At 44.0% G+C, this 25,290-nt stretch overlaps 2 protein-coding genes across 3 annotated transcripts; one reads left to right on the top strand and one right to left on the bottom strand.

Annotated features, from left to right (window-relative positions):
* Positions 1 to 4,140: 4,140 nt before the first annotated feature.
* Positions 4,141 to 23,712, bottom strand: NFS1 (NFS1 cysteine desulfurase). The gene is made up of 13 exons (XM_040247444.1): positions 23,547 to 23,712; positions 22,809 to 22,918; positions 22,006 to 22,122; positions 21,219 to 21,302; positions 17,249 to 17,401; positions 14,125 to 14,218; positions 12,471 to 12,605; positions 10,582 to 10,739; positions 9,879 to 9,984; positions 9,718 to 9,799; positions 9,002 to 9,085; positions 8,333 to 8,422; positions 4,141 to 5,987 (listed from the first exon to the last, which is right to left on the bottom strand). The coding sequence occupies exons 1-13, from the start codon at positions 23,641 to 23,643 to the stop codon at positions 5,924 to 5,926; spliced, it is 1,374 nt and encodes a 457-aa protein (XP_040103378.1). The 5' UTR covers positions 23,644 to 23,712; the 3' UTR covers positions 4,141 to 5,923.
* ROMO1 (reactive oxygen species modulator 1) lies at positions 23,171 to 25,264 on the top strand. Of its 2 annotated transcripts, XM_040247445.1 has the most exons (4): positions 23,171 to 23,212; positions 23,297 to 23,806; positions 23,996 to 24,126; positions 25,067 to 25,264. In XM_040247445.1, the coding sequence occupies exons 3-4, from the start codon at positions 23,996 to 23,998 to the stop codon at positions 25,173 to 25,175; spliced, it is 240 nt and encodes a 79-aa protein (XP_040103379.1). In that variant the 5' UTR covers positions 23,171 to 23,212; positions 23,297 to 23,806; the 3' UTR covers positions 25,176 to 25,264. The 2 variants fall into 2 exon arrangements, with proteins under 2 accessions (XP_040103379.1, XP_040103380.1); XM_040247446.1 differs by lacking the exon at positions 23,171 to 23,212 and having other exon boundaries at positions 23,600 to 23,806; positions 23,898 to 24,126; positions 25,067 to 25,258.
* Positions 25,265 to 25,290: the final 26 nt, after the last annotated feature.

Raw genomic sequence — 25,290 nt, 5'->3', positions numbered from 1 at the left:
GCCAGGCCTCCCTGTCCATCACCATCTCCCGGAGTTCACTCAGACTCACGTCCATCGAGTCCGTGATGCCATCCAGCCATCTCATCCTGGCTCGTCCCCTTCTCCTCCTGCCCCCAATCTCTCCCAGCATCAGAGTCTTTTCCAATGAGTCAATTCTTCGCATGAGGTGTCCACAGTACTGGAGCTTCAGCTTTAGCATCATTCCTTCCAAAGAAATCCCAGGGTTGATCTCCTTCAGAATGGACTGGTTGGATCTCCTTGCAGTCCAAGGGACTCCCAAGAGTCTTCTCCAACCCCCCAGTTCAAACGCATCAATTCTTCGGCGCTCAGCCTTCTTCACAGTCCAACTCTCACATCCATACATGACCACAGGAAAAACCATAGCCTTGACTAGACGGACTTTAGTCGGCAAAGTAATGTCTCTGCTTTTGAATATACTATCTAGTTTGGTCATAACTTTTCTTCCAAGGAGTAAGCGTCTTTTAATTTCATGGCTGCACTCACCATCTGCAGTGATTTCGGAGCCCCAAAAAATAAAGTCTGCCACTGTTTCTACTGTTTCCCCATTTCTTTCCCATGAAGTGATGGGACCAGATGCCATGATCTTTGTTTTCTGAATGTTGAGCTTTAAGCCAACTTTTTCACTCTCCTCTTTCACTTTCATCAAGAGGCTTTTTAGCTCCTCTTCACTTTCTGCCATAAGGGTGGTGTCATCTGCATATCTGAGGTTATTGATATTTCTCCCAGCAATCTTGATTCCAGCTTGTGTTTCTTCCAGTCCAGCGTTTCTCATGATGTACTCTGCATAGAAGTTAAATAAGCAGGGTGACAATATACAGCCTTGACGTACTCCTTTTCCTATTTGGAACCAGTCTGTTGTTCCATGTCCAGTTCTAACTCTTGCTTCCTGACCTGCATACAGATTCCTCAAGAGGCAGGTTAGGTGGTCTGGTAGTCCCATCTCTTTCAGAATTTTCCACAGTTTATTGTGATCCACACAGTCAAAGGCTTTGGCATAGTCAATAAAGCAGAAATAGATGTTTTTCTGGAACTCTCTTGCTTTTTCCATGATCCAGCAGATGTTGGCAATTTGATCTCTGGTTCTTCTGCCTTTTCTAAAACCAGCTTGAACATCAGGAAGTTCATGGTTTACGTATTGCTGAAGCCTGGCTTGCAGAATTTTGAGTATTACTTTACTAGCATGTGAGATGAGTGCAATTGTGCGGTAGTTTGAGCATTCTTTTGCATTGCCTTTCTTTGGAATTGGAATGAAAACTGACCTTTTCCAGTCCTGTGGCCACTGCTGAGTTTTCCAAATTTGCTGGCATATTGAGTGCAGCACTTTCACAGCATCATCTTTCAGGATTTGAAACAGCTCCACTGGAATTCCATCACCTCCACTAGCTGTGTTTTTGACTTCACATTCCAAGATGTCTGGCTCTAGATTAGTGATCACATCATCATGATTATCTGGGTTGTGAAGATCTTTTTTGTACAGTTCTTCCGTGTATTCTTGCCACCTCTTCTTAACATCTTCTGCTTCTGTTAGGTCCAGACCATTTCTGTCCTTTATCGAGCCCATCTTTGCATGAAATGTTCCCTTGGTATCTCTAATTTTCTTGAAGAGATCTCTAGTCTTTCCCATTCTGTTCTTTTCCTCTATTTCTTTGCACTGATCACTGAAGAAGGCTTTCTTATCTCTTCTTGCTATTCTTTGGAACTCTGCATTCAGATGCTTATATCTTTCCTTTTCTCCTTTGCTTTTCGCCTCTCTTCTTTTCACAGCCATTTGTAAGGCCTCCCCAGACAGCCATTTTGCTTTTTTGCATTTCTTTTCCATGGGGATGGTCTTGATCCCTGTCTTCTGTACAATGTCACAAACCTCACTCCATAGTTCATCAGGCACTCTATCTATCAGATCTAGACCATTAAATTTATTTCTCACTTCCACTGTATAATCATAAGGGATTTGATTTAGGTCATACCTGAATGGTCTAGCGGTTTTCCCTACTTTCTTCAATTTGAGTTTGAATTTGGCAATAAGGAGTTCATGATCTGAGCCACAGTCAGCTCCCGGTCTTGTTTTTGTTGACTGTATAGAGCTTCTCCATCTTTGGCTGCAAAGAATATAAATCAATCTGATTTCAGTGTTGACCATCTGGTGATGTCCATGTGTAGTCTTCTCTTGTGTTGTTGGAAGAGGGTGTTTGCTATGACCAGTGTGTTTTCTTGGCAAAACTCTGTTAGTCTTTGCCCTGCTTCATTCTGCATTCCAAGGCCAAATTTGCCTATTACTCCAGGTGTTTCTTGACTTCCTACTTTTGCATTCCAGTCCCCTATAATGAAAAGGACATCTTTTTTGGGTGTTAGTTCTAAAAGATCTTGTAGGTCTTCATAAAACCGTTCAACTTGTTTTTTTGGCGTTACTGGTTGGGGCATAGACTTGGGTAACTGTGATATTGAATGGTTTGCCTTGGAGACAAACAGAGATCATTCTGTCGCTTTTGAAAGTGCATCCAAGTACTGCATTTCAGACTCTTTTGTTGACCATGATGGCTACTCCATTTCTTCTGAGGGATTCCTGCCCACAGTAGTGCACTTTGGTATGGTTTTATTATAGAAAAAATTATTCTTGTGCTGCTTTGGTCCTAAGCCTCGCAGATTCCGCTTGCTCGTATATATCCTATCTCTTGATTAATGTTACCATAATTGAACTAATCTTCCAAGGCAGAAAAAGAGGCAATTGACTAACAGAATCAGGGACTAAATTCCCCACAACTCCCAAGTTTGGGGAAGATTTGTGTTGCAGACTTGCCTGGTGCTAGCTGCTGCTGCTGCTGCTGCTGCTGCTCCTAAGTCGCATCAGTCTGTCCAACTCTGTGCGATTCCATAGATGGCAGCCCACCAGGCCCTGACGTCCCTGGGATTCTCCAGGCAAAAACGCTGGAGTGGGTTCCCATTTCCTTCTCCAATGCATGAAAGTGAAAAGTGAAAGTGAAGTCGCTCAGTCATGTCCGACTCTTCGAGACCCCATGGACTAGCCCACCAGGCTCCTCCGTCCATGGGATTTTCCAGGCAAGAGTACTGGAGTGGGGTGCCAGATCACGCTTTTAAACAAATGTATGATGCTGGGAAAGATTGAGGGCAGGAGGAGAAGGGGACGACAGTGGATGAGATGGTTGGATGGCATCACCAACACAATGGACATGGGTTTGGGTGGACTCCGGGAGTTGGTGATGGACGGGGAGACCTGGCGTGCTGCGGTTCATGGGGTCGCAAAGTCAGATACAACTGAGCGACTGAACTGATACTTCATTATATATACTTTTTGCAGGTAAAATGCAGTGCGTTAAGAACAAAATCTACTAAATACAACGTGGTACCCAGATTGAATCCTGGAGTAGAAAAAGGACATTAGTGGGGAAACTGGTGAAATCTGAATGAAATCTGAAGTTTAGTTAATACTGATATACAGATGTCAGTCTCTTAGTTTTGACATCGTAGTTTTATGTAAGATTTTAAAAATTAGAGGAAATTGGGTGATAGACATGCAACTCTATACTATCTTTGCAACATTTCTCTAAATCTAAGATTATTCAAAATAAAACAATTTATTCAAAAAACTATTAATTCCATCTCCTCCTTCTCGTTTGTCTGCATTTACCATACTTTAGCCTAGTGGCCTTCAAACTTTGAGTATCACTCACATGAGAAATATATTTGTAACCTGTAAACTCATTAAAATGTGTGATAAAAATAAGATACTTAACATACATGCTATACTGTTGGTGGGAGTGTAAATTGGTGCAGCCGTTACGGAAAACAGTATGGAACTTCCTCAGAAAACTAAAACTAGAGTTGTCAAATGATCCAGTGTCCCAGTATTGGGCATATAACCAAGTAAAATTATAATTCAGAAAGATACTTGTACCCATATGTTGAATTTTTTTTTTTTTTTTTGGCCATGCATGCAGGGGTTTGATCCCTGGTCAGAAACTAAGATTCCCCTCAAGAACACCCTCAACTCCCTGAAAATCTTTTGCTTCTCCTTGAGATGGCCGATGGAGAAATGGACATTGTTTCAGTTCATTTCTCCTTTCCTATGTCTGACTTGTCATAAGTCGAAACTAAATTCAGATCTTTTAGTCAGGAACCCACCAATTTTATTTGAGAATTCAGAGGACTCACAGTGGCTTTCAATCTGAACTGGCAGGACATATATGTCATCTTGACCACCTATTGTAGACTAGAGGAAGATACAGAGAACAGAATTGCAGGTGCCAAGGGGAGGCAAGTAGGGAAGGAAAAGATCAGGTATTTGGGATTAGCAGATACAAACTACTATATACACAGGATGGATAAACAACAAGGTCCTACTGAATTTCACAGGGAACTATACTCAATGTCCTGTGATAAACCATAATGGAAAATATGAAAATACATATAACTGAGTAACTTTGCTCTTCAGCAACAATTAATGTAACATTTTAAATCAACTATACTTCAGTAAAATTTTTAAATATTTACATGTGATGTACTCTAATAAAATTTCTTTCTCACCCCTTTTAATGCTGGTAACCTCCCACTTATGGTTTCAGACCCATAAATCGCAAAACTCTACTCTGGCTGTTTTGACCTCTGTTTCTCAAACACCATGCTTTTACATGCCTCAGGCCCTTTGCTCTTACTGTTCCTTCTTATTCCTCACCAATCCCGACTTCTTTTGATGGCTAGAAATCATGTTTGTGCTTAATTAACACCTCCTCAAAAAAAGCCTTCCTGGTATACCCAGCATGGTAGGTTCTTTCCCTGTTACTTTCTCTACCACTCAATTTCTGCCACAGCACTCATCACAGTCTATAATAATAGCCTTATTTAATCCTTATTTTCTTTCTGTCTACTAGAATGAAAGTTCACCGAGAGTACTTTTTGGTATTGTTAACTAGTGTATCCCAAATACCCAGAATAATGTCAGGCACCCAAATAATTGCTGACTAAAGAAATAAGCAAGCAGATTCATCTGTCAACATCAAGAAGTAGTCCACCCCATGATTCCCAGGCTTGGAATTCTCCTTGCTGCTGCTGCTCAGTCGCTTCAGTCGTGTCCGACTCTGTGCGACCCCAGAGACGGCAGCCCACAAGACTCCCCCGACCCTGGGATTTTCCAGGCAAGAACCCTGGAGTGGGTTGCCATTTCCTTCTCCAGGAATTCTCCTTGAGCCTCTGATAAAGTCATAGAATAAATACAGGAAGATGATTTTATTCCTCTAATCTGCAAATTAACTTTTTTTTTTTAAAAAAAGAAACATAAATTACTACAAGACTAGGTAGAGTCAGTCATATAGATATTTCTAGCTCCATTAGGTCAAAAGAAAAGAAGGACAAGAACACAGAGACAAGCCTTCTAAGAAACTTGCAGTTCAGTCTATAGACGATATGAAGAGGTAGCCTTTGGAGCCACAAAAAGATGAAGTCATAGATGTTTATGCTTCTATCTGAAGAAGTCAGTCTCTTTCAGCAGCGGTAAGCAACAACTCAAATGTCCACCTAGGGTATCAGGGTCCCTGAACAAAGAGCGTTTTTGCAGTTCCTCTGGCTCTCTCCACGAAGGATACTGATGTGTCCAGCAGCAACTCATAGCAAATGTCCCTCCTGGTTCAGGATGAGAACATCCACTCACTATAAGACCAGAGAAGGATTCCTGGAAAGAAATGGGGAATGTTCCCCACCAAAGGAGCTGAGGCCGGAGAAAGACCATTTTCTCATGTTTCTGTCTTAGAGGCAGGCCAATGCTGAAGTCAGGTGGCTACACCAGTTCTGGTTTGAACATGGAGCAGCCACTGGGGGTAACGAAATGCCTGGCTGCGCATGAGTTGATGAGGCAGGAGGAGCCAGGCCAGCACAAATTTAGAGGCCCACTCTTCTAGTGTTGGGTCCACTTGATGCTCTTGAGGTCAATGCCATCCTGCACCATCTCCCAGAGAGGGCTGCCAAAGAGAAGAGGTATTTGGATGAGTGAAGGCTTAGGAAGCAGATAGCACTGAGCCCTAACTTGCCTCCATCTGTTCTTGTCTCTCTTCTACCTCCTACCCTGATAACCCCAAAACAAGAGGTTATCAAGTCTTTCTCAGCTGTCTGAGAAAGTCCTTGTCAGCTCTAGCCTCTCCCCAGCTGCCAACATTAATAACTAGGTACCCCAGGCTCAGCTCCAATGAGGCTACTCCAAGAGGGTCAAGTGTGGTTATATTCATGAAGCTCTCAAGCCACATGTGAGAGGCTATGGACACAGTTTCCCTGGGAGAACCAAGACCCCTGGAACAAGTGCAAGCAGCAAGTTTCAGCCTCTCTACTAACCCCCAACACAAATGGACTTTTCAGCACCTGCTTCTTGGTTTTGCTCTGCTTCTCAGAAACAGAACTTGGCCCTAAATCACCTGGATATGTATCACCATTATCCAATTCCCACAAGATTCATCTCCTCAGAGGTGACTCTATTTCCAACATCCCCAGCTCCAATTCAAAAGGATCTTCTGAGTCTTGGACTTGGGCATCCCATTTCATACAAGAACAGCTGCTGAGAGATCTCTGCTAAACTCTGATCACCTTGAATGCCTTAGATAACGTTCCCAGACCAGATATTACTTCAGTGTGTTACAACCATAGGGTTTTGATTTGGAGTTCTCCAGTTAACTTTATGCTACCCAATTTCATTCTATTTTTGGTTTATCTCTCTCCATTACACTATGCATTCCAAGCACACGTTTTTTTTTTTTTTTTTTTTGGCTGTACCACATGGTATTCTGGGATCATAATTTCCCAACCAGATATCAAATCTGTGTCCCCTGCAGTGGAAGCACAGAGTGTTAACCACTGGACCATCAGGGAAGTCCCCCAGCACCTTTCTATTTGACATTTTTGGGCACCCCACTCCAGTACTCTTGCCTGGAAAATCCCATGGACAGAGGAGCCTGGTAGGCTGCAGTCCATGGGGTCGCTAAGAGTCAGACAGGACTGAGCAACTTCACTTTCACTTTTCACTTTTATGCACTGGAGAAGGAAATGGCAACCCACTCCAGTGTTCTTTCGTAGAGAATCCCAGGGATGGGGGAGCCTGGTGGGCTGCTGTCTATGGGGTCGCACAGAGTTGGACACGACTGAAGTGACTTAGCAGCAGCAGTAAAACTCTTTGATGTTAGCCTTCTCTTTAGGGAAGGTGACTTAATATCACAGGCTCACAAAATAAAACTCTGGCTGAGGGCTAATGGGATGAAGTTGAAATTGTTTGCAAGGCATCAGAAGGAATAGGGTGAAGATGCTGAAAACACACAGTTATGAGGAATGTCTCACTTGGCAGCATAGTCAGTAGAAATGCCTCCTGAGTGTGCCAAGTGACAGTACAAGAGAGCCAAGCCAAGGAGGAATCCTGAGCCTAACAAAGCTAAGCAAGCTATAGATATTTAAGCAATACAACCAGACTCTGTGAAGGAAAATCCAAAGCCCAGAAAGACCTGGGGAGCTCACAAAGGAAAGCAGTATGTACCTGAACTACCACACTCTTGCCAACTAGATCAAGAAAATCTTGAAAGTCAAACTGAACCAGAACAGAGTTCTGAAGAATTCCCAAGGCCTTTATGTTCCCATGAACATAGAGCTCTATGACTATTAGGAGACCCCGAGCAGCAGCTGGTTGGTAAAGGATCTCTTGACCTTTGTAAGCATCTTTGCAAAGAAAACTCTTAAGTAAAAGTTCCTAACCTTTTGAGTATCTGATGAAAACTATGGACTTTCTTCCAAAGAAAATGCGCAACTGTAAAACGCTTAGCATACAATTTCAGGGTTATCCTGAAGTTTAGCCATAGAACCCAAATTAAGAATCCCTATCTTATAGAGTTTTCCTAAACTTAGTCTACAAGTCATGAATTCTGTACTGATATGGCTGCAAGACAATGATTAATATTATCAATAAAATGACGGGGAATTCCTTGGAGGTCCAGTGGTTAGGACTCTGTGCTTCCACTGCAGGGGGCACAGGTTCGATTCTGGTCAGGGAACTAAGATCCTGCAAGCCTCAAGGCCAAATAAATAAATTAATAAAATAAAATAATGAAAAAAAATCTGAATTTACGTGGTTCTTTAGTTTTTAAAGACACCTTTTCATTTTCTGACAAGTAGCCAAGAAAATCCACTTTCCTGCCTTAGGACTTCCTCTAAATCCTGAAAGCCAAGGAGTTTCAAACTTTGGCTACTGGCAGGGTGAATACACAGCTTGAGGACAAGAAAGGAGCTAGCACTGCAGTTTCTTCCGAAGGGTCTCTGGAACAAGAGTGCATGCCTCATTTCTCGAAGACGCTTCACGTGGTGGATGCACTTCTCCACTGTGTAGTCCACTTCCTCCTCTGTGGTAAAGCGGCCAATGCCAAACCTGAAAAAGACAAAGAGGAGAACTCCGTATCAGACCTGTGGCACCAGGGTAAATTCACTCAGCAAAGACCCATGAGGCTCTACTCCACAAAAGACATGGAGAGACACAGTCCACTCCCTGGAGGACAGTTTCTCCAAACATGGTCTGTGGGTCACCTGAGAATCATCCAAGAAGAAGTTTCCTATTTCTCCAAACCTAGCAAATCAGAATCTCTGAGTGCAGCATTCAGACCTCTTCATCATTCACAAACTTCCCAGGTGACAGTCAGTGAAGTCTGAGAACCACTGCTCGAGAGACTCGTGAAGAATGAAGAAGGGATAAGAAAAACTAGATTGGGTACTTCCCTAGATTGGTCCAGCAGCTAAGACTTTGTACTCCCAATGCAGGGGGCTTGGGCTCTATCCCTGGTCAGGGAACTAGATCCCACATGCCATAATTAAGACCCTGCATTCCACAACTGAGACCCTGAGCAAAAAAACAAAACAAAACAAAAAAACCTAGACTGAGGAAGACTCTAACAGGAGATGAATAATATAAAAGTGCACACCTTTCATAAATGCTGCAGCTCAGTTGACTAACCTGATAGAAGAGTGAGCTAAATCCTCATCAGTGCCAATTGCTCGAAGGACGTAAGAGGGCTCCAGGGATGCAGAGGTGCAGGCACTGAGGAGAAAGACACAGAGCTTTGCTCAGTTCAGCATCCAGTCTGCTTCTGGCCACAAACCCCCAGTCTTGTTCCTACCCCCAGGGCCCTGAAGTCATATCACGACAAAAGAGACATTCTCATTTGACAGAGCTAAAGAGACAGATGCTGCTTGCACCTTCTAGTATGTGGATCGAGCTCCTTCCATGAGCAAGGACACAGCCAAAGCATGACAGAGTGTGATACCACATGCGCTGAGTGTAACAAGAAGTGGCAGAGAGCCATGGGATCACTTCCCTACAACCAAATGCATCATCTGTAGCAGCCTAGACAGCAGCTAAACACTTGGTATCTTCTGGAACATTGTTGAATTCTAGAGGGCTATAACAGAACTACTAGAATAACATTAGAACAGATACAGGCATCTCCTGGGACCACAAAAGGCACAAAACTCTATCACAGGAAGCCCTCCAAAGGTGGCAAACTTTAGCCTGTGCCCAACTGGCTAAAAATAGGTGCTTACAAAATGACTTTTATTCTCAACCAAAAGCTCCTGTGCGTGTCATCTCCACAATGGGAAGCTTATTAACCCAACATTTAAAGCCAGACTACCTGGTCCTGCCACAGACCCTGCCTATCCAGTCCAACTCACCTCCCTGAGGATAAGGCAACATCCTTAAGTGCCATCAACAGACTCTCCCCTTCCACATACGCAAAGGAGAGGTTGATACAGCCTGAAAGAGAGAATTACTGTGAGAGGAGGCTCAGAGTCTCAGGCTCTTCCAGGCGGGGACAGAATGGGCACGACCATACCTGGGTAATGGTGCTCAGGATCCCCATTCATCACCACATCTGGGAGGCTCTTCATTATCTTCTGTATCAGTCGCTCAGCTAACTTTGAGATTCGCTTGTGGTCATACTGAGGAGCAGGCAAGGGAGGACTAAGCATACTGACCATTAACAGCTCAGAGACATAAAGGATGAGGAACCCTACCCTGGGCCCAGAAGTGACTGTGCATTTAACCACCTATGGTCTTGTGTCATGGAGACCACTGTATCCACAGCACTGAGCACAGAGGTGCTCAAATACTGGACACATGGTTCCAGTAAAGGGCCTGGAATTTGGAGCCCATAAGACCTCCCTCAGGGCTTCCCAGGTGGCCCAGCGGTAAAGAATCCGCCTACAATGCAGGAGATGCGGGTTTGATCCTGGGTCAGGAAGATCCCCTAGAGAAGGAAATGGCAAGCCGCTCCAGTATGCCTGCCTGGGAAATCCCATGGACGAGGAACCTGATGGGCTACGGCGCAAGGGATCACAAAGGGTTGGACACGACTGAGTGACTAAACAACAACGCCGCTGCCTCCCTCAGAACAGGATGCCAGCAGCACCAGAGAAAGACGGTTTTTGTAAACCACCTCTTCTGGCAAAGATCTGACCCAGTCATCCCAAGAAGCTGCTAAACAGGAGACCCAGCACAGGGGAAGAGTTTGTGGGAGGGAACTGCTTTCCCCATACCTCCATCTCTTGCTGTGCCACCTCACACGCAGCCCCCAGCCCCACCACCAAGGGTGTGGGTACTGTCCCGGACCGCATACCCCGCTCCTGCCCCCCTCCACTCTGCAGGGCCTCCACACGCACACGGGGCCGCCGGCGAATGTAGATGGCACCAACCCCTGGGAAACAAAGTTTGTTACAAAAAAAGAGAAAAAGGAAAAGGCAGATGAAACAAAATATCACTTTCCAAAGGGGTCAAAAAATTCTTTCAACTTTTCTGTAAGCTCCAAAATTTTCAAAATAAAAAGTGTTGGGGGGACACTAATGCAGGATGTACCAAACTGCGTTTATTAAGACATATTCCATTTCCCCATTAAAATAAAATCATATTCAAGTATCTGACACTATCTGAGTCTCTGCAGTTCCCAAGTTCAGAGAGTAAGGGCTCAGACACTACATCTGGAGAGTGAGGGCTACCATGTCATCTAAATCTATTTAGATTCTGAGTTCAAAAAGCAAGAGTTTGGATAGTGAGGGATACCTGCATACATTTAAGTGCTGAACAGAACTTCTGCTCAATATGAGTTAATTAGTTCTATCAAAACAGATTTATCTACAATAAAAGCCAATAAGCCCACTTTAGTTCAAGATAGAATGACTGTTGGGAGAAGGAAATGGCAATCCACTCCAGTGTTCTTGCCTGGAGAATCCCAGGGATGGGGGAGCCTGGTGGGCTGCCGTCTATGGGGTGGCATAGAGTCAGAAACGACTGAAGTGACTTAGCAGCAGCAGCAGCAGAATGACTGTTGAGCTTTTAAAAACAATTAACTTAAAAACACACTCTTTACAACCTCTGGAAGCACAACCTCCGGGATCTAATGTCTGATGATCTGAGGTGGAACTGATGTAATAATAACAGAAACAAAGTGCACATTAAATGTAACGTACTTGGATCCTGAAACCATCCTACCCCGATCCCTGGTCCATGGAAAAATTGTCTTCCATGAAACTGGTCCCTGCTGCCAAAAAGGCTGGGGACTGCTCCTTTAGAAGAAGCCATCTTATATACTTTCAGGAACTATCACACCTTTTCCAACAGGGTGTCCATCCAGATAACACACCCTGCAGACACAGAAAGCATACTGGCATAACCAATCACCCCAGGCCCTCATTCACGAAAGAGAGGAAGAGCTGTTCATTTTGGATGGCTACCTCCGTAAAACAGAGGACAACAGTCTCTTCCCAAAGGCTGGCATGCAAAGGCAGAACTCCAGCTGGAAAATATTCCTATGATAATAGGACCATAGTGCACAGACAAGTACCTTGAGAGATTAACAGGAGCAAAGACTAATAAAGCTAGGAACAAACACCCAAACACATAAAAGCCCATACACTCTTCCCCTAAGGCTAAAGCAAAACACGAGGGAATAAAGGACTCAAAGAATATTGATCTGAGACTTCCCTGGAGGTCCAGTGGTTAGGACTTCAGGCTTCCACTTCAGGGGCCATGGGTTCAATCCCTGGTCAAGGAACTATAATCCCACATGCCACACAGTCAAAAAAAAAAAAAAAAAAGAATATTGATCTGCAAATCATAGTTGACTAGACAAGATAACTGGACTTATCAAGCTAATTTGATAAAACCTAATTTGACAAAACCTTTGTTCCTCAACCAAATTAATATCTACATGAAAGGATTTTTTAAAGAGACCAGTGAAGGATGGACTGCTTATAGTAACTGCTAGAATCTGCAAATAGGCAAGTGTTCCTGGCTATTATTAAATGACACCTGCATTCTGCAGAGCACTCTTCCTCTGAGAGCAATGACAGTCCCAAATGAATCCCAGGAACACCTGTCAAAGGGTTTGTTGGGTGGTGCAGAGAGGAGGAAACCTAGGAGGGGCTAGTACCTTTGGGACCATAGATTTTGTGGCCACTGATGCTCATGAGATCAATTTTCATGTCATTGACGTCAAGTGGGATTTTTCCAACAGCCTGGGCTGCATCGGTATGGAAATACACCTTTCTGGAACTGCAAATCTGCCCTGAGAAAACAACAGAGGGGAAGAACCAGAGCACAATGTTAGGAAGTAACCGGGCAGTGGTCCTATAATATACTATGAGTTCTGAGGCAAAATTACATCTGGTATTGGCCCTAGCCACATCGTAAATCACTTCTCTCTCTCTCTCTCTCTCTCATTCTCAGCTCTAGTGTCCTTGATTAGAATAAATAAGGGCAAGTGCACACATCCATTCTCTATGCCTGCATCTCTACTCCTAGCCTGGAAATAGGTTCCTCTGTACCATTTTCCTAGATTCCACATAATGTGCATTAATTGAGAGATTAGGATTGACACATATACACTACCATCTGTAAAACAGATAGCTAGCGGGAACCAATGTAAAGTACAAGAAGCTCAGCTTGGTGCTCTGTGATGACCTAGATGGGTGGGATGGTTGGCGGGGAGGGGCGTGGAAGGGAGGTCCCAGAAAGAGGGGATCATATGTAAGCATACAACCGATTCACTTCATTGTACAGCAGAAACTAACACAACATTGTAAAGCAATTATAGTCTAACTTATATAAATAATAAAATAAATAAAAGTTATGGTGGTCAAAAAAAAGCACAAAGCATTAAATCAAAACGCACCCAATATTCTGATTCATAAGACTCTTCCTACCTCATTAACACTGGCCTTTCAATATATCAGATTAACTTTTAGATCCTTATTGATTTAAAAGAAGCAAAATTTAATAGATCTATTTGCTAATATACCTAAGAAGCTACAGGGTGTCGGTCTCTGGCTCCAAATGAGCACAGTAAACAGATGTTCTAAAACGAAAAAGTTAAAAGAGGAAGAGAAAAACAGGTGGAAGTTCTTTGTTTTGCTTTCTGCACCAACTGCAGTAAGATGAAAAGGACAGCAGTGCAGTGCAATGCAGGTGTGCTCAGTCGTGTCCAACTCTCTTATGACCACATGGACTGTAGCCCCCCCAGGCATCTCTGTCCATGGGATTTTCCTGGCAAGAATACTGCAATGAGTTGCCATTTCTTCCTCCAGGGGATCTTCTCAACCCAGGGGTCGAACCCAAGGCTCTTGCGTCTCTTGAACTGGCAGGCAGATTCTTTACCACTGCACCATCTGGAAAGCTCAAGTGGTATTAGACCTGGGTTCAAATACCAGCTGTGCCATTTACAATATGTCTGTGAACAAGGAACTGAAGCCCTCTTTCCCTCGGTTTCCTTCCTGCATTCTATATAGTGTTTCAGCTCCTAGTCCAGTCCTGCTCCTCAGATGGATCCCAGTGGCGGGCAAGCGTCAGGGTCCACCCATAGAAAGAAAGTGAAGTCGCTCAGTCGTGTCCGACTCTTTGTGACCCCATGGACTGTAGCCTACCAGGCTCCTCCATCCATGGGATTTTCCAGGCAAGAGTGCTGGAGTGGATTGCCATTTCCTTCTCCAGGGGATCTTCCCAACCCAGGAATCAAACCCAGGTCTCCCGCATTGCAGGCAGATGCTTTACTGTCTGAGCCACCAGGGAAGCCCACCCATGATACTTACCTATTTCCTTAATGGGCTGCTTGACTCCAATTTCATTGTTTACAGTCATGACTGAGACCAGGCTGGTATCTGGCTGGATGGCAGCCTCTAGTTCCTAAGAATATCAGGAGTAAAAAGACCATATAGTATGAACAGAGTCCTCTCTAACTCAGAATGTAAGCAAGCTTAGTTGTGAAAAGGGGCCTTTCACTACACACCTACAAGAGTGGGTAAAATTAAAATAGCAATGACACAAAATGCTGGCTAGGATGCAAAGAAACTGAATCACTCATACACTATTGACGGGAATATAAAATGGTGCAACCACACTGGAAAACAGTTTGGCAGCTTTGGTTTCTTATAAAACTGAACATGAAATTACCATATGACCCAGTAACTGCACTCTTGGGCATTAACTCAGGGAAATGTAAGCTTAAATTCACATAAGAAACCCATAAATGATCATGACTGCTTTATTCTTAATAGCCAAAAACAACCCAGAGGTCCTTCAATAGGGAAATGGTTAAAGAAACTGTGGTACTTCCATTATGTGGAATACTACTCGGCAACAAAAAGGAACAGACTACAGAGACAGGCAACAACTTAAATAATTTGCCTAAGACCTGTCTATGGGGTTACACAGAATCAGACACGACTGAAGCAAGTTAGCAGCAGCAGCAGCAGCAGCAAGACTTATGCTAAGTGAAAATAGCCAATCCCAAAAGGTTACATACTACATTACTAACATTTCATTTACATAACATTACTGAAATGACAAAATTAAAGAAATGGTGATCAAATTAGTGGTTTTAAAAGAATACCATGGGACTTCCCTGGTAGTTCAGTGGTTAAGAATCCAACGCAGGGGACACTGGTTCAATCCCTGGTCCAGGAGGATCACACATGCCATGGAGCAACTAACCCATGCACCACAACTACTGAGTCTGTTCTCTGGAGTCCTCGAGCCACAAATATTGAGCCCACATATCCCAACTACGGAAGCCCGCACACCACAGAGGCTGTGCTCTGCAACAGGGAAGCCACTGCAACGGGATGACTATGCAGCGCAACTAGAGTAGCCCCTGCTCACTACTAGAGAAAGCCTCCAGGCAGCAATGAAGACCCAGCGCAGCCAAAACTAAATACATATTTAGGAAAAATAAATAAATAAAGCATCACTGTGGTGACAGTTACATAAACCTACCCATGTGATGAAACTAGAACGCATAGAACTAAACACACACACACACAAGTGAGTACAAGTAAAACCAGGGAAATCAGAACAAGACCAGTAGATTGTATCAACATCAATATCCTGGTTGTAATATTATACTATACTTTTGCTAGATGTTATCATTAAGGGAAATGATTAAAGGATACATGAAATCTGTCTGTATTACTTCTGACAACTACATGAGAATGTATAATTTAAAAATTAAAAACTTCATAAAAAAAGAGGGAGCCTTTCCTACATAAGGTTGTCAGAGTAAGCAGCAAAGAACAAAATAAGCAATAAAAAACAAGGTTACTATTAACACTGACATAGGGACCACATCTGATGAAAACATTTATCCTAAAGAAACTAGTAATCAACCTCCCAACATCTATGATGCTTTCCCTGACACTGGTCTAATGGAAGTTCTCAATGTTTCATTTCTCTCAGCTTCTTCTTTCCTTCCTTTATAGTATATATCCCAATTCATAATTATTTATACATTTTTTTACATGTTAACTGTCCTTTCACTAGAATATAAGCTCCCTGAAGGCACAGACTAGGCTTGTCTTGTTCATCCCTTTATCCTCAGTGCCTGGCACTATGACACAATAAATGGTACAGAGTGAAAGAAAGACATTATGTTAAGTATTACGAGAAATGAAAATACAGAAAACATGCACTCCTCAAGTTCAAGAAGCTAAGCCTAGTGGAAAAATAGGCATACAACATAGGCAAACAACAGAGCAAAGAAGTAAAAAGCCATTAAATAAAATAAAGGTAATGGCTCAATCCCTGATCAGGGAACTGAGAACCTACATGCCTCAAGATGTAGCAAAACAAAAACAAAAACAAAAACCTGTTGGAATAAAAATAGTAAGGGACTTTCCAGGCAGTCCAGTGATTAAAGAATTCCAATGCAGGGGGTGTGGGTTTGATCCCTGGTTAAGGAACTAAGATCCTACATGCTAGAGGGTACAGCCAAAATTTTTAAAATAACAAAATAAAAATAAGCAAAAACTGTATAAAATAAGCTGTAAGGATATATTGTACAACACAGGGAATATAACCAATATTTTGTAATAACTATAAATGGAATACACCTTTTGAAAATTGTGAATCAGACTTCCCTGGCACAGTGGATATAAATCTGCCCGCCAATGCAGGGGATAAGGATTCGAGAAGGAAATGGCAACCCACTCCAGTACTACTGCCTGGAAAATCCCATGGCCAGAGGAGCCTGGTGGGCTACAGTCCATGGGGTCGCAAAGAGTCGGACACGACTGAGCGACTTCACTTTCCTGGTCCAGGAAGATCCCACGTGCTTCAGGGCAACTAAGCTGTGCACTACAACTTCTAAGCCCACATTCTAGAGCCTTTGAGCTGTAGCTACTGAGCCCATGTGCCGCAACTACTGAGTCCATGTACCTAGGGCCCATCGTCCACAACAAAAGAAGCCACCACAATGAGAAGCCTGTGCACCACAACTACAGGGAACCCACACAAGGCAACAAAGACCCAGCGCAACCAAAATTTAATAAATCAATAAATAAAATTTTTAAAAAATATATATGGGTCCCAAAGGGAAATATTCTTCACAAAACTACACCAACCCTTTTGAAGGATGAGAAACATCAGTGAAGGGTAAAGGAGGCCAAAGCTTTCCCATGGTGAGTGTTAGTCTCTGGCATCCTGCATACATGGTCAGTGGCTCTCACATAGACCAGGAAGAACCAACTAAGCTGAGAAACAAATCCTCCAGACAAAAGGAAGATGGTGCACCCTCAAGGGGAACATACTCTGAGTCCCACTGAGAAACCTATTTCTCTAAAGCCCTCCCTCACCATTACATCTAGTTTTTCAAGCTCCAGCTGAGGCTAAAGAGACAGTTTCATAGATTGAAGCCAGGCTCCCCCTATCATGCCCTCTTACCTTCAGGTCAATGATCCCACTCTTCTTCACTGGGAGGTAGGTGACTTTAAAGCCCTCAGCTTCCAGTGAACGGCAGGAGTCCAAGACACATTTGTGTTCTGTCTGCGTGGTGATCAAGTGCTTTTTCCGGGACCTATAGAACCTGGCCACTCCCTAGAAGTTGGTGGTGGTGGAAAAAAGAAGAATATACTCAGAGAGACAGCAGTGATTTCCATCCTAGTTGCAAGGAGTAAGTAGATAAGGGCAGTATGGTCCAACATCAATTCTCTGACAACTGTGTGTCTTATAATTCAACTTAATTCTGACGCTAACTATCCCAATTAGTGAAAATCCCACAGGTTAAGTGCCTCAGTCTCACAGGACTGCCTCCACTTCAGATGCCAGCTGTGAGGCCTAACTGTCACAAGCCCCCCTTCCATATTTCCCCAGATGGCTACAAATAAAAGACTTCCCACAGCCCCCTTGTTGTTGTTGTTTAATCACTAAGTCAAGTCTGACTCTACTTTGACACCATGAACTGCAAAACTCCAAGCTTTCCTGTCCTTCACTATCTCAGGGAGTTTGTTCAAACTCATGTCCATTGAATTGGTGATGCATAGCCCAATCCCCTATGATTCACAGAATTCACTGAAAACACTACACTTACTATCATAGCTTTATCACAGAAGACAAAACCCATGAATGGCCAAATGGAAGAGCTGCACAGGATGAGGTCTGAGGCAGCGAAGAGCGTCAAGCATGCCACCTGCCAGCACAACGTGTTAGCTAACCTGGAAGCTCCTCTGACTCTTGTTTCCCAGTTTTGTTTTGTTTTTTAATATTTATTTTTATTTATTTATTTGGCAGTACTGGGTCTTGGTTGTGGCCTGTGGGACCTAGTTTGCTGACCAGGGATTGAACTTGGGCCCCCTGCATTGGGAGCATGGAGTCCCAGCCACTGGACCACCAGGGAATTCCCCCTTGTTTTCCAGTTTTTACAGGGGTTTCATAACACAGGCGTGACCAATTAAATCACTGGTGATATGACTAGAATCAATCTCCAACCCTCTTTCTTCCCCAGATCAAAGTTACAACCCTCTAATCACATTTTCTTGGTCCTTCTGGAGTGACCAGCCTGCATCTTAAAACTATCTAAGGGCCCACCAAGAGTCACTTCATCACCAGAAACACATTATGGTCCAAGGGGGCTTATTATGAATAACAAAGACATTCCTAGTATTCAGGAAACTACAAGGGTTTTTGAAGCCCTGTGCTAGGAACAGAGAACAAAGAGCAAATACATTTTTTTATTATATTATAGATGGAAAACGGAAAACATTCCTATCCTCGTATCTCAGGAAAAGTGTTTCTCATTTACTTCTTTTTTTTTTAATTGGAGGATAACTGTTTTACAATGTTGTATTAGTAATAGTTTCTGCTGTACCACAAATGAATCAGCAGGGAATTGGTGGCTCAGTGATAAAGAATACGCCTGCCAATGTAAAAGAAGTGGGTTTAATCCCTGGGTCAAGAAGATCCCCTGTAGAAGGAAATGGCAACCCACTCCAGTATCTTGTCTGGAAAATCCCATGGACACAGAAGTGTGGCAGACTACAGTCCATGGGGTTGCAAAGAGTCAGACACAATTTAGAGACTAAACAACAACATTCATGTATTCCCTCTCTCTAGAGGCTCCCTCCCACTCCACCCCCATCCTACCCCTCTAGGTCACAGAGCACGGAGCTGAGCTCCCCGTGCTATAACAGTAGCTTCCAACTAGCTATCTATTTTACACATGGTAGGGTATATATGTTTTATTTCTATGTAAACAACAAAACATACAAATATGGTGATACTGATACCCGAAGCTGGCAATGTACAAATGAAACTCATACACTCATTCCTTGCTGATGGCAGTACTTACACTACAAACTCTTCAGAGAATTATTTATAAAGATGTCTTAAAAGCTGTATTAACAAGATTCTGCAAAGCAACTATCCTTCAATTAAAAAAAAATAAATTTTTTTAAAAAGCTGTATTAGCAGTCTTTACTGTGACTCCTCTTTTGGGAATTTAAGGAAATATTTCAAAGCATAGATGATGCTATAGAGACAAAATATACTTTCATTGTATTCACAATCCTTAAAAAAATGGAGAGATTAAACAATCCAACAATAGAGGAATAAATAGTAAACTGCAATAATACAACGCCATGAAAAATAATGTAGGTATATTAAAAATTATGGAGTTTGAAATGGAAAAATATAGCATATGTTATTAATGGCTATGGAAGAATAAATGTGGATGCTACAAAATGTGAAACTATTAAAAGCAAACGCATATGTGTGTACAATTTGTCTTCTGGAACAATACTAAACAGACTTGAGGTCTGTTTGCTAGGGAGAAGAAAATGGAAGATCTCCACTTGAGTTTCAACTTTTCCATATAATAAGAACCTACTGTATAGCTCAGGGAACTCTACTCAGTACTCTGTGGTGACCTAAATGGGAAGGAAATCCAGAAAAGAGGGGATATATATGTACTTATAGCTGATTCACTTCACTAACACAACATTGTAAAGCAACTATACTCTGGTAAAAATTAATAAATAAATCTTTCCATAAGTTTAAGAAAATTTCACTACATATGCATGAATTCCTTAAAAAAATTAAATAAAATCTGCAACCCCACCCCTCCCAGGAGACTACATTAAAAGCAGAATATGAAATTAATTAGGCCAAAATTATGACTACATAAAAATGTTCTTCGGGACGAGGAACATAAACATGAAAACATTTAAAAGTTCCCTCCCCCTCCTCCTATCTCAGTTACCCAGAATGTTGAATCCTCTACCAGCAGACAGACATTTACTCTACCCATTCAGGAGTCTAAGGGGAAAAACGGTCACAACCACTCTTAGCAATCCTTGACCTTGAGGTCTGGGAATCTGTGGAAACTTTCAAAGCAAATATTTTCAAAGTTTTGAAAATGCTCCCCATTCCAGAAACCATCCTCATCTTTGAAGAGACCACATGCACGGCTCTGCGGTCTCTGCAGTCCCAAGGAAGGACACTTTCCTGTTAACAGGATCCGGCGAGTGCTGATGACTCTGGAACTTGGCCCAGGCCTAGGCCTCCTACACTGAGTCCAAGGTCAGAAAAAACAATACTGGCAACACAGGTGAGAGACCACGATGAGAGGGGATACAGCCAGCGCTGAACCTACAGCAGCCCACAATTTATCAGCCCCTTGGTATTTACACAAGTGACCCTGGTAACCAGGCCCCAGTTAGGCATGACTATGTTCTATGAAACACTGACATGATTACTGAGAGTGGAATATGACTATGTCCTATGAAACACTGACATGATTACTGACAGAGGAATTTTACTTTCGTTAGCATCAAAGACGTCCCAAGGACAGAGTGACTAATCTCAAAACGGGTGATTAAGTAAACATCTGCAGACAGCACCACAGCAACCAAGACTTAAAAAACAGGGACATCTAAAGAAACAGGAAGAACTTGCTGCAAACAGATCTCACTGGAGAGAAAAGGAAGGCTGAGAAAAAGGCAGCCCTGAAATCAGATATAAGGGTGAACTTGGTAACAAGCAACAGAGAAATCTATTCAATTATGAGTGTATTCTGGACTTCATTGTGAATAGATCTAAAGGATGGGGAAAAGGATTGAGTCACCATTTATCCTCTGAAGTAGCTGTCATCCCAGACACCACGTGGTTGATGACCCAAGAGCCACCTCCTTTCCTATCCAACTACATGACTGAATTCAGTACATCAGGAGCAAACTTTAGATAGAGTCAACTACACAGGGCTGAAGGAAGCAACAAATTAGAAAAAGGGTGGTGTGCCTGTGTCTTTTTTCATGATATGATAAAAGTGGGTGACTGGGAAAGACACATGAGCCTAATTGATGGCAGGAAACCATCTCCCAGGTCAGGAAAGCCCAGATATGCCTTCTGATTCTCTTACCTTAATTGCTATGTTGTTGGATTCAGTAGCACCGCTAGTGAAAATGATCTCACGAGGATCAGCCCCAATCAGAGATGCTACTTGCTGCAAGTCAAGACGAGAAGTAGAAATAAGGAGCATCAGTTTCCTCAGCAGGAATGGGGCTGTGGTGACAACTAAGACAGCAGTCTGGAGCAAGAAGAGCTCCACCGCAATCTGTCAACTGCTCAAGAAGCAGTTCTGTACCCACTAGGATCAGACAAAGGGATATATTCAACTACATCCCAGATCCAATTAATAACAACTTTGGTGTTTTTGAAAAAGCACTTACTGAGTTCTTAGTATGCACAGGCATCATGTCAACAAACATATCACTAGTATTGTCTGATTTAATCCACCCCAAAACCTTAAGGAGTAGGAACTACTACAATCTCCATCTTCTTTTGGACATGCCACACAGATTACTGGATCCTAGTTCCCTGAACAGAGATCAAATCCAGACCCCCAGGAGTGAAAGCCCGGAATTTTAACTGCTGAACTCCCCTCAACCTCCATTTTCAATGTGAGGAAACTGAAGCTTCGAGAAGTCAGATAATAAGATAACAAAGGTCAGTTAGCCAGGAAATGTGGAAACTAATCGAATGCCTTCAGAGGGACTCCAAAGGCCTGTTCTTTGAATCTCTTGCTGAGAGAGCCCCAAACCATTTCCACCTTCACCCACAGCTACCCAAAAAAAAAAAAAAAAAAAGCCACCCACAGGTCACTGAAACCTCTGACATCAGAACTTCCTAGTGTCCTCTGTACTAACCTGGCGAGCACATTCCATGGCAGCCTCACTCTCCCAGCCATAAGCATGTGTCCGGGAGTGTGGGTTTCCATAGTAGTTGACTAGGTAAGGGAGCATGGCATCAAGCACCCGAGGGTCCTGGACAAAACAGAACAGACCAGTCTCCTTGAGCCCATAGTTAACTCGGGCCCCACTCCACCTGACCTACCCAACCTGCCTCAACACACCCCCAATCCTTCAGACCCTGCCTAGATTAGGGCTCAAACATTCTTCCATCCCCCCAGGTTCTAACCAAATATTAGCTTAATACACTCTCCTCCCAATCCGTCTTAAATCAGATTATTCTACCATCTCCTCAGATAATCTACAAACACTGCTTTTTCCTGACAGTTGTGTCTGTAGGTGTTTTCACTGCCAAGCAATGTGATATCTAGGAGAGGATGTTGATGAAAACATGCATTAATATTCCAGTGCTCATCATGCTCCAGGCACTATTCTAAGGGCTGCTTTATATCTTTTAATCTATTTAATTCTTGCCCAAATGCATACAGTAAGCAGTGGTCTGGTAATTCCAGAGCCTATGCTTTTAACTACTAGGAAAGTGCCAGCAATAAAGTGATTTGACCAAGATCAAAGCTAGTAAGCAGTAAAGACACTTCTAGTGGACTACAATGTAAGCCTCCAGTCTCCTGGCTCATTGCTCTCCCAGCACACACTGCTCAATGGTTCTCACTTCTACAGGGATTCAGCCATTTCTGTGCATTGCCACTTCTACAGTATAACTCCACTAAACAGCTCAAGGAAAGCTGCCCCTCCATCCTTACCAGAGGAGTCGTAGCTTGCACATCCATGTACAGAGGTCGCAGCACTGACTCCGCCTCCAGAGCAGTGGCTGCATCAGAGGCAACAGCAGACTGGGGAGTAAGGTCTATACCTGACAAAAAATGGAAAGGAGGGGCCAGGTGAGAGAGGATGCAACTCTGCACACAGGGCATCCCAAACAACAGAATTTAAAGGCTGGACGGAGGTGACAAAAGTTTAAGCGATGCTGAGCGAATCTCAACGCAAAAGGAAACAGAACATCGGAAAAGTTGAGCAAACTGTAAAAAAGAGGTAAGGAAGAGAGACAGGGTTCTTAGGGTGGGGTGTTGAGACAACATTCAAATTGCGTCGTTGGAGTGAGGAAATCTCCAAAAGGGCAAAGCCCCTGAGAAGGAACGTGGAGACGGTAGGTAAGATCTTCAAAAGTTAGTGGCTAGACCACTAGCATCTCTACAATTGGGTCACGAGAGGTCCGATGGCCGAATTTTAGGGCTCTGAGGGCCTGCGGTGCAGGATGTGAAGTGCCCCTCCATCCCAGCTCGCGTTCCGAGCTGGGATGCGGCGAAGTCAACGGTTCAGAGCGCCGGTATGAGAAAATCTGAGGGGTCCAGTCAAGAGGAAGGGTCAGAGGGTCTGGGTAACGGAAGAGGGAGGCTCCTGAATATGCAGGTAAGTCGCCTAGCCCAGGAGAAAGTTCCGCGCCTCTAGGGAGGTGGCAGCGAGCGGGGGCCCAAGCGTACCGCGCAGGCGCAGCCCCCGAGTGGGTGGCTTGGCCCTCGGCCCCGGAGCCGCGGGGGCGGTCGTGGCCACCCGCCTCCAAGCGGTTCGCAGCAGCATGGTCCCGGTGGCAGAGCCCCCCGCCCGAAGCGGCTACAGTCTTCAGCTACAGGATCCCGGAAGTACTACTCCGCGCCCCGGAAACGCTTCCTCGGATCTCGAGTGCGCTCCAGCTCGCGTTCCGTGTAATACGTAGATCTGAGCGACCGAAGCCACGAGCGAGGTGAGGTGGGGGCACCGTGGCGCGGGGACTCGAACGCACAGTGGGTGATGGAGTCGGGCTACACCCTTCTTTTCTTTCTCGGATTTCCCAGAACCCCTGGGCCGGTTCCCTAGCTCACCTCCTCTGGCCCCTGCTGGAGTCTCGGGCTGGCGGCTAGGCCCACACTTCCCTAACCTTCGAACCCCGCAGATGCCGGTGGCCGTGGGTCCCTATGGACAGTCCCAGCCAAGCTGCTTCGACCGCGTGAAGATGGGCTTCGTGATGGGTTGCGCCGTGGGCATGGCGGCGGGGGCGCTCTTCGGCACCTTTTCCTGTCTCAGGTGAGGGGTGCGGGCGGTGATTTCCGGGGACTACCTGATTTTCCCAGCCCACAGCTCTCGGCCTACAGCCCGAATAGAGCTTACTACTTTCCAATTCTGTCGCTGCCCTGTAACGAACGAGACTGTTTTCCTAATCACCTTCAGTCTGGGAGGACAGATGATAATCTAAATGGTTGAGAATACGAGCTCTAATTCAGACTGCTTTCTGACCCTTATCCTGTAACCTTAGGCAAGTTGGAGCCTGGGTTTCAAGCAGAAATGAGGTCAGTAAACCTCTACATCATGTAGAATTCTAAGCTCAGATCAGACCACACTTGACAGAGAACCTGGTACATATTAAGTGCTCAATTAATGGCTGTTCTGTTTTACTCCTGTTAGGCGCATGGCGAAACAAACTTGATTAATTTCACTGAGCTGGGAACAGGATGTAGAAATTAAGCAGATAAACTCTACACTCTATAGTTTTTACACATAAAAGACGCTATTGTTCCTGGTAAATTATCGTTTACTGTTTACTGTCAGTCACAGTGCTGAATGCCCTGTTATCTGTGAATGTTAAGAGCCTCATTGTACACTTGACACAGCCTGTAAACTGCACTTAGTTCTTGACCCCAGGTCTGACCCCCCAATCGTTAACACTAGGAGACCATCTAAAAAATGTTGTATTGGATCATGTATACCCTGGAGGCAAAACCAGCACCCCAAAATGATTTCCGTTTCTGTACTTTATACTGCTTCTGTTGCCTCCCACAAACTCGTCAGTTGCCTAGAGATCCTAGTGGATCCTTTTTCCTTAGCATTACTCACTCCATGTGGCAAGAGATAATAATGTCCTGCCAGACTTCAGCAGTGCCTGATTATAAATTGGAAAGGGGCAGTTAATGCTCCTCCCTGTATTGTTGTTCCCAAGTGGCCCCATCTTGGTTTCCTCCTCCCTCAGGATCGGAATGCGGGGTCGGGAGCTGATGGGCGGCATCGGAAAAACCATGATGCAGAGTGGCGGCACCTTTGGCACATTCATGGCCATCGGGATGGGCATCCGATGCTAATCAGGACAGTGGTTGCCCACATCATCCACCCCCTCCCATCAGTTCCATCCCATGTGTACTATAATAAAGCAAGTCTTTGAGTATTCGGAGTTTCTGTTTAGAAGCATTTTTTCCT

The sequence above is a fragment of the Oryx dammah genome, unplaced genomic scaffold (genome assembly GCF_014754425.2).
Source record: "Oryx dammah isolate SB20612 unplaced genomic scaffold, SCBI_Odam_1.1 HiC_scaffold_10, whole genome shotgun sequence".
Taxonomy (NCBI): domain Eukaryota; kingdom Metazoa; phylum Chordata; class Mammalia; order Artiodactyla; family Bovidae; genus Oryx; species Oryx dammah.
The sequence above is the reverse complement of the archived record's forward strand: the minus strand, read 5'-3'. Positions and strand labels throughout refer to the sequence as shown.

Coding starts and splice junctions, on each gene's coding strand:
- NFS1 (XM_040247444.1), bottom strand. CDS start 23,643: ATGCTGCTGCGAACCGCTTGGAGGCGGGTGGCCACGACCGCCCCCGCG. Junction 9,800..9,878: donor TCCTGAGCACCATTACCCAG/GTATGGTCGTGC, acceptor TCTCTCTTTCAG/GCTGTATCAACCTCTCCTTT. Junction 8,423..9,001: donor TTAGCTCACTCTTCTATCAG/GTTAGTCAACTG, acceptor TGTCTTTTTCAG/GTTTGGCATTGGCCGCTTTA.
- ROMO1 (XM_040247445.1), top strand. CDS start 23,996: ATGCCGGTGGCCGTGGGTCCCTATGGACAGTCCCAGCCAAGCTGCTTC. Junction 24,127..25,066: donor GGCACCTTTTCCTGTCTCAG/GTGAGGGGTGCG, acceptor CTCCTCCCTCAG/GATCGGAATGCGGGGTCGGG.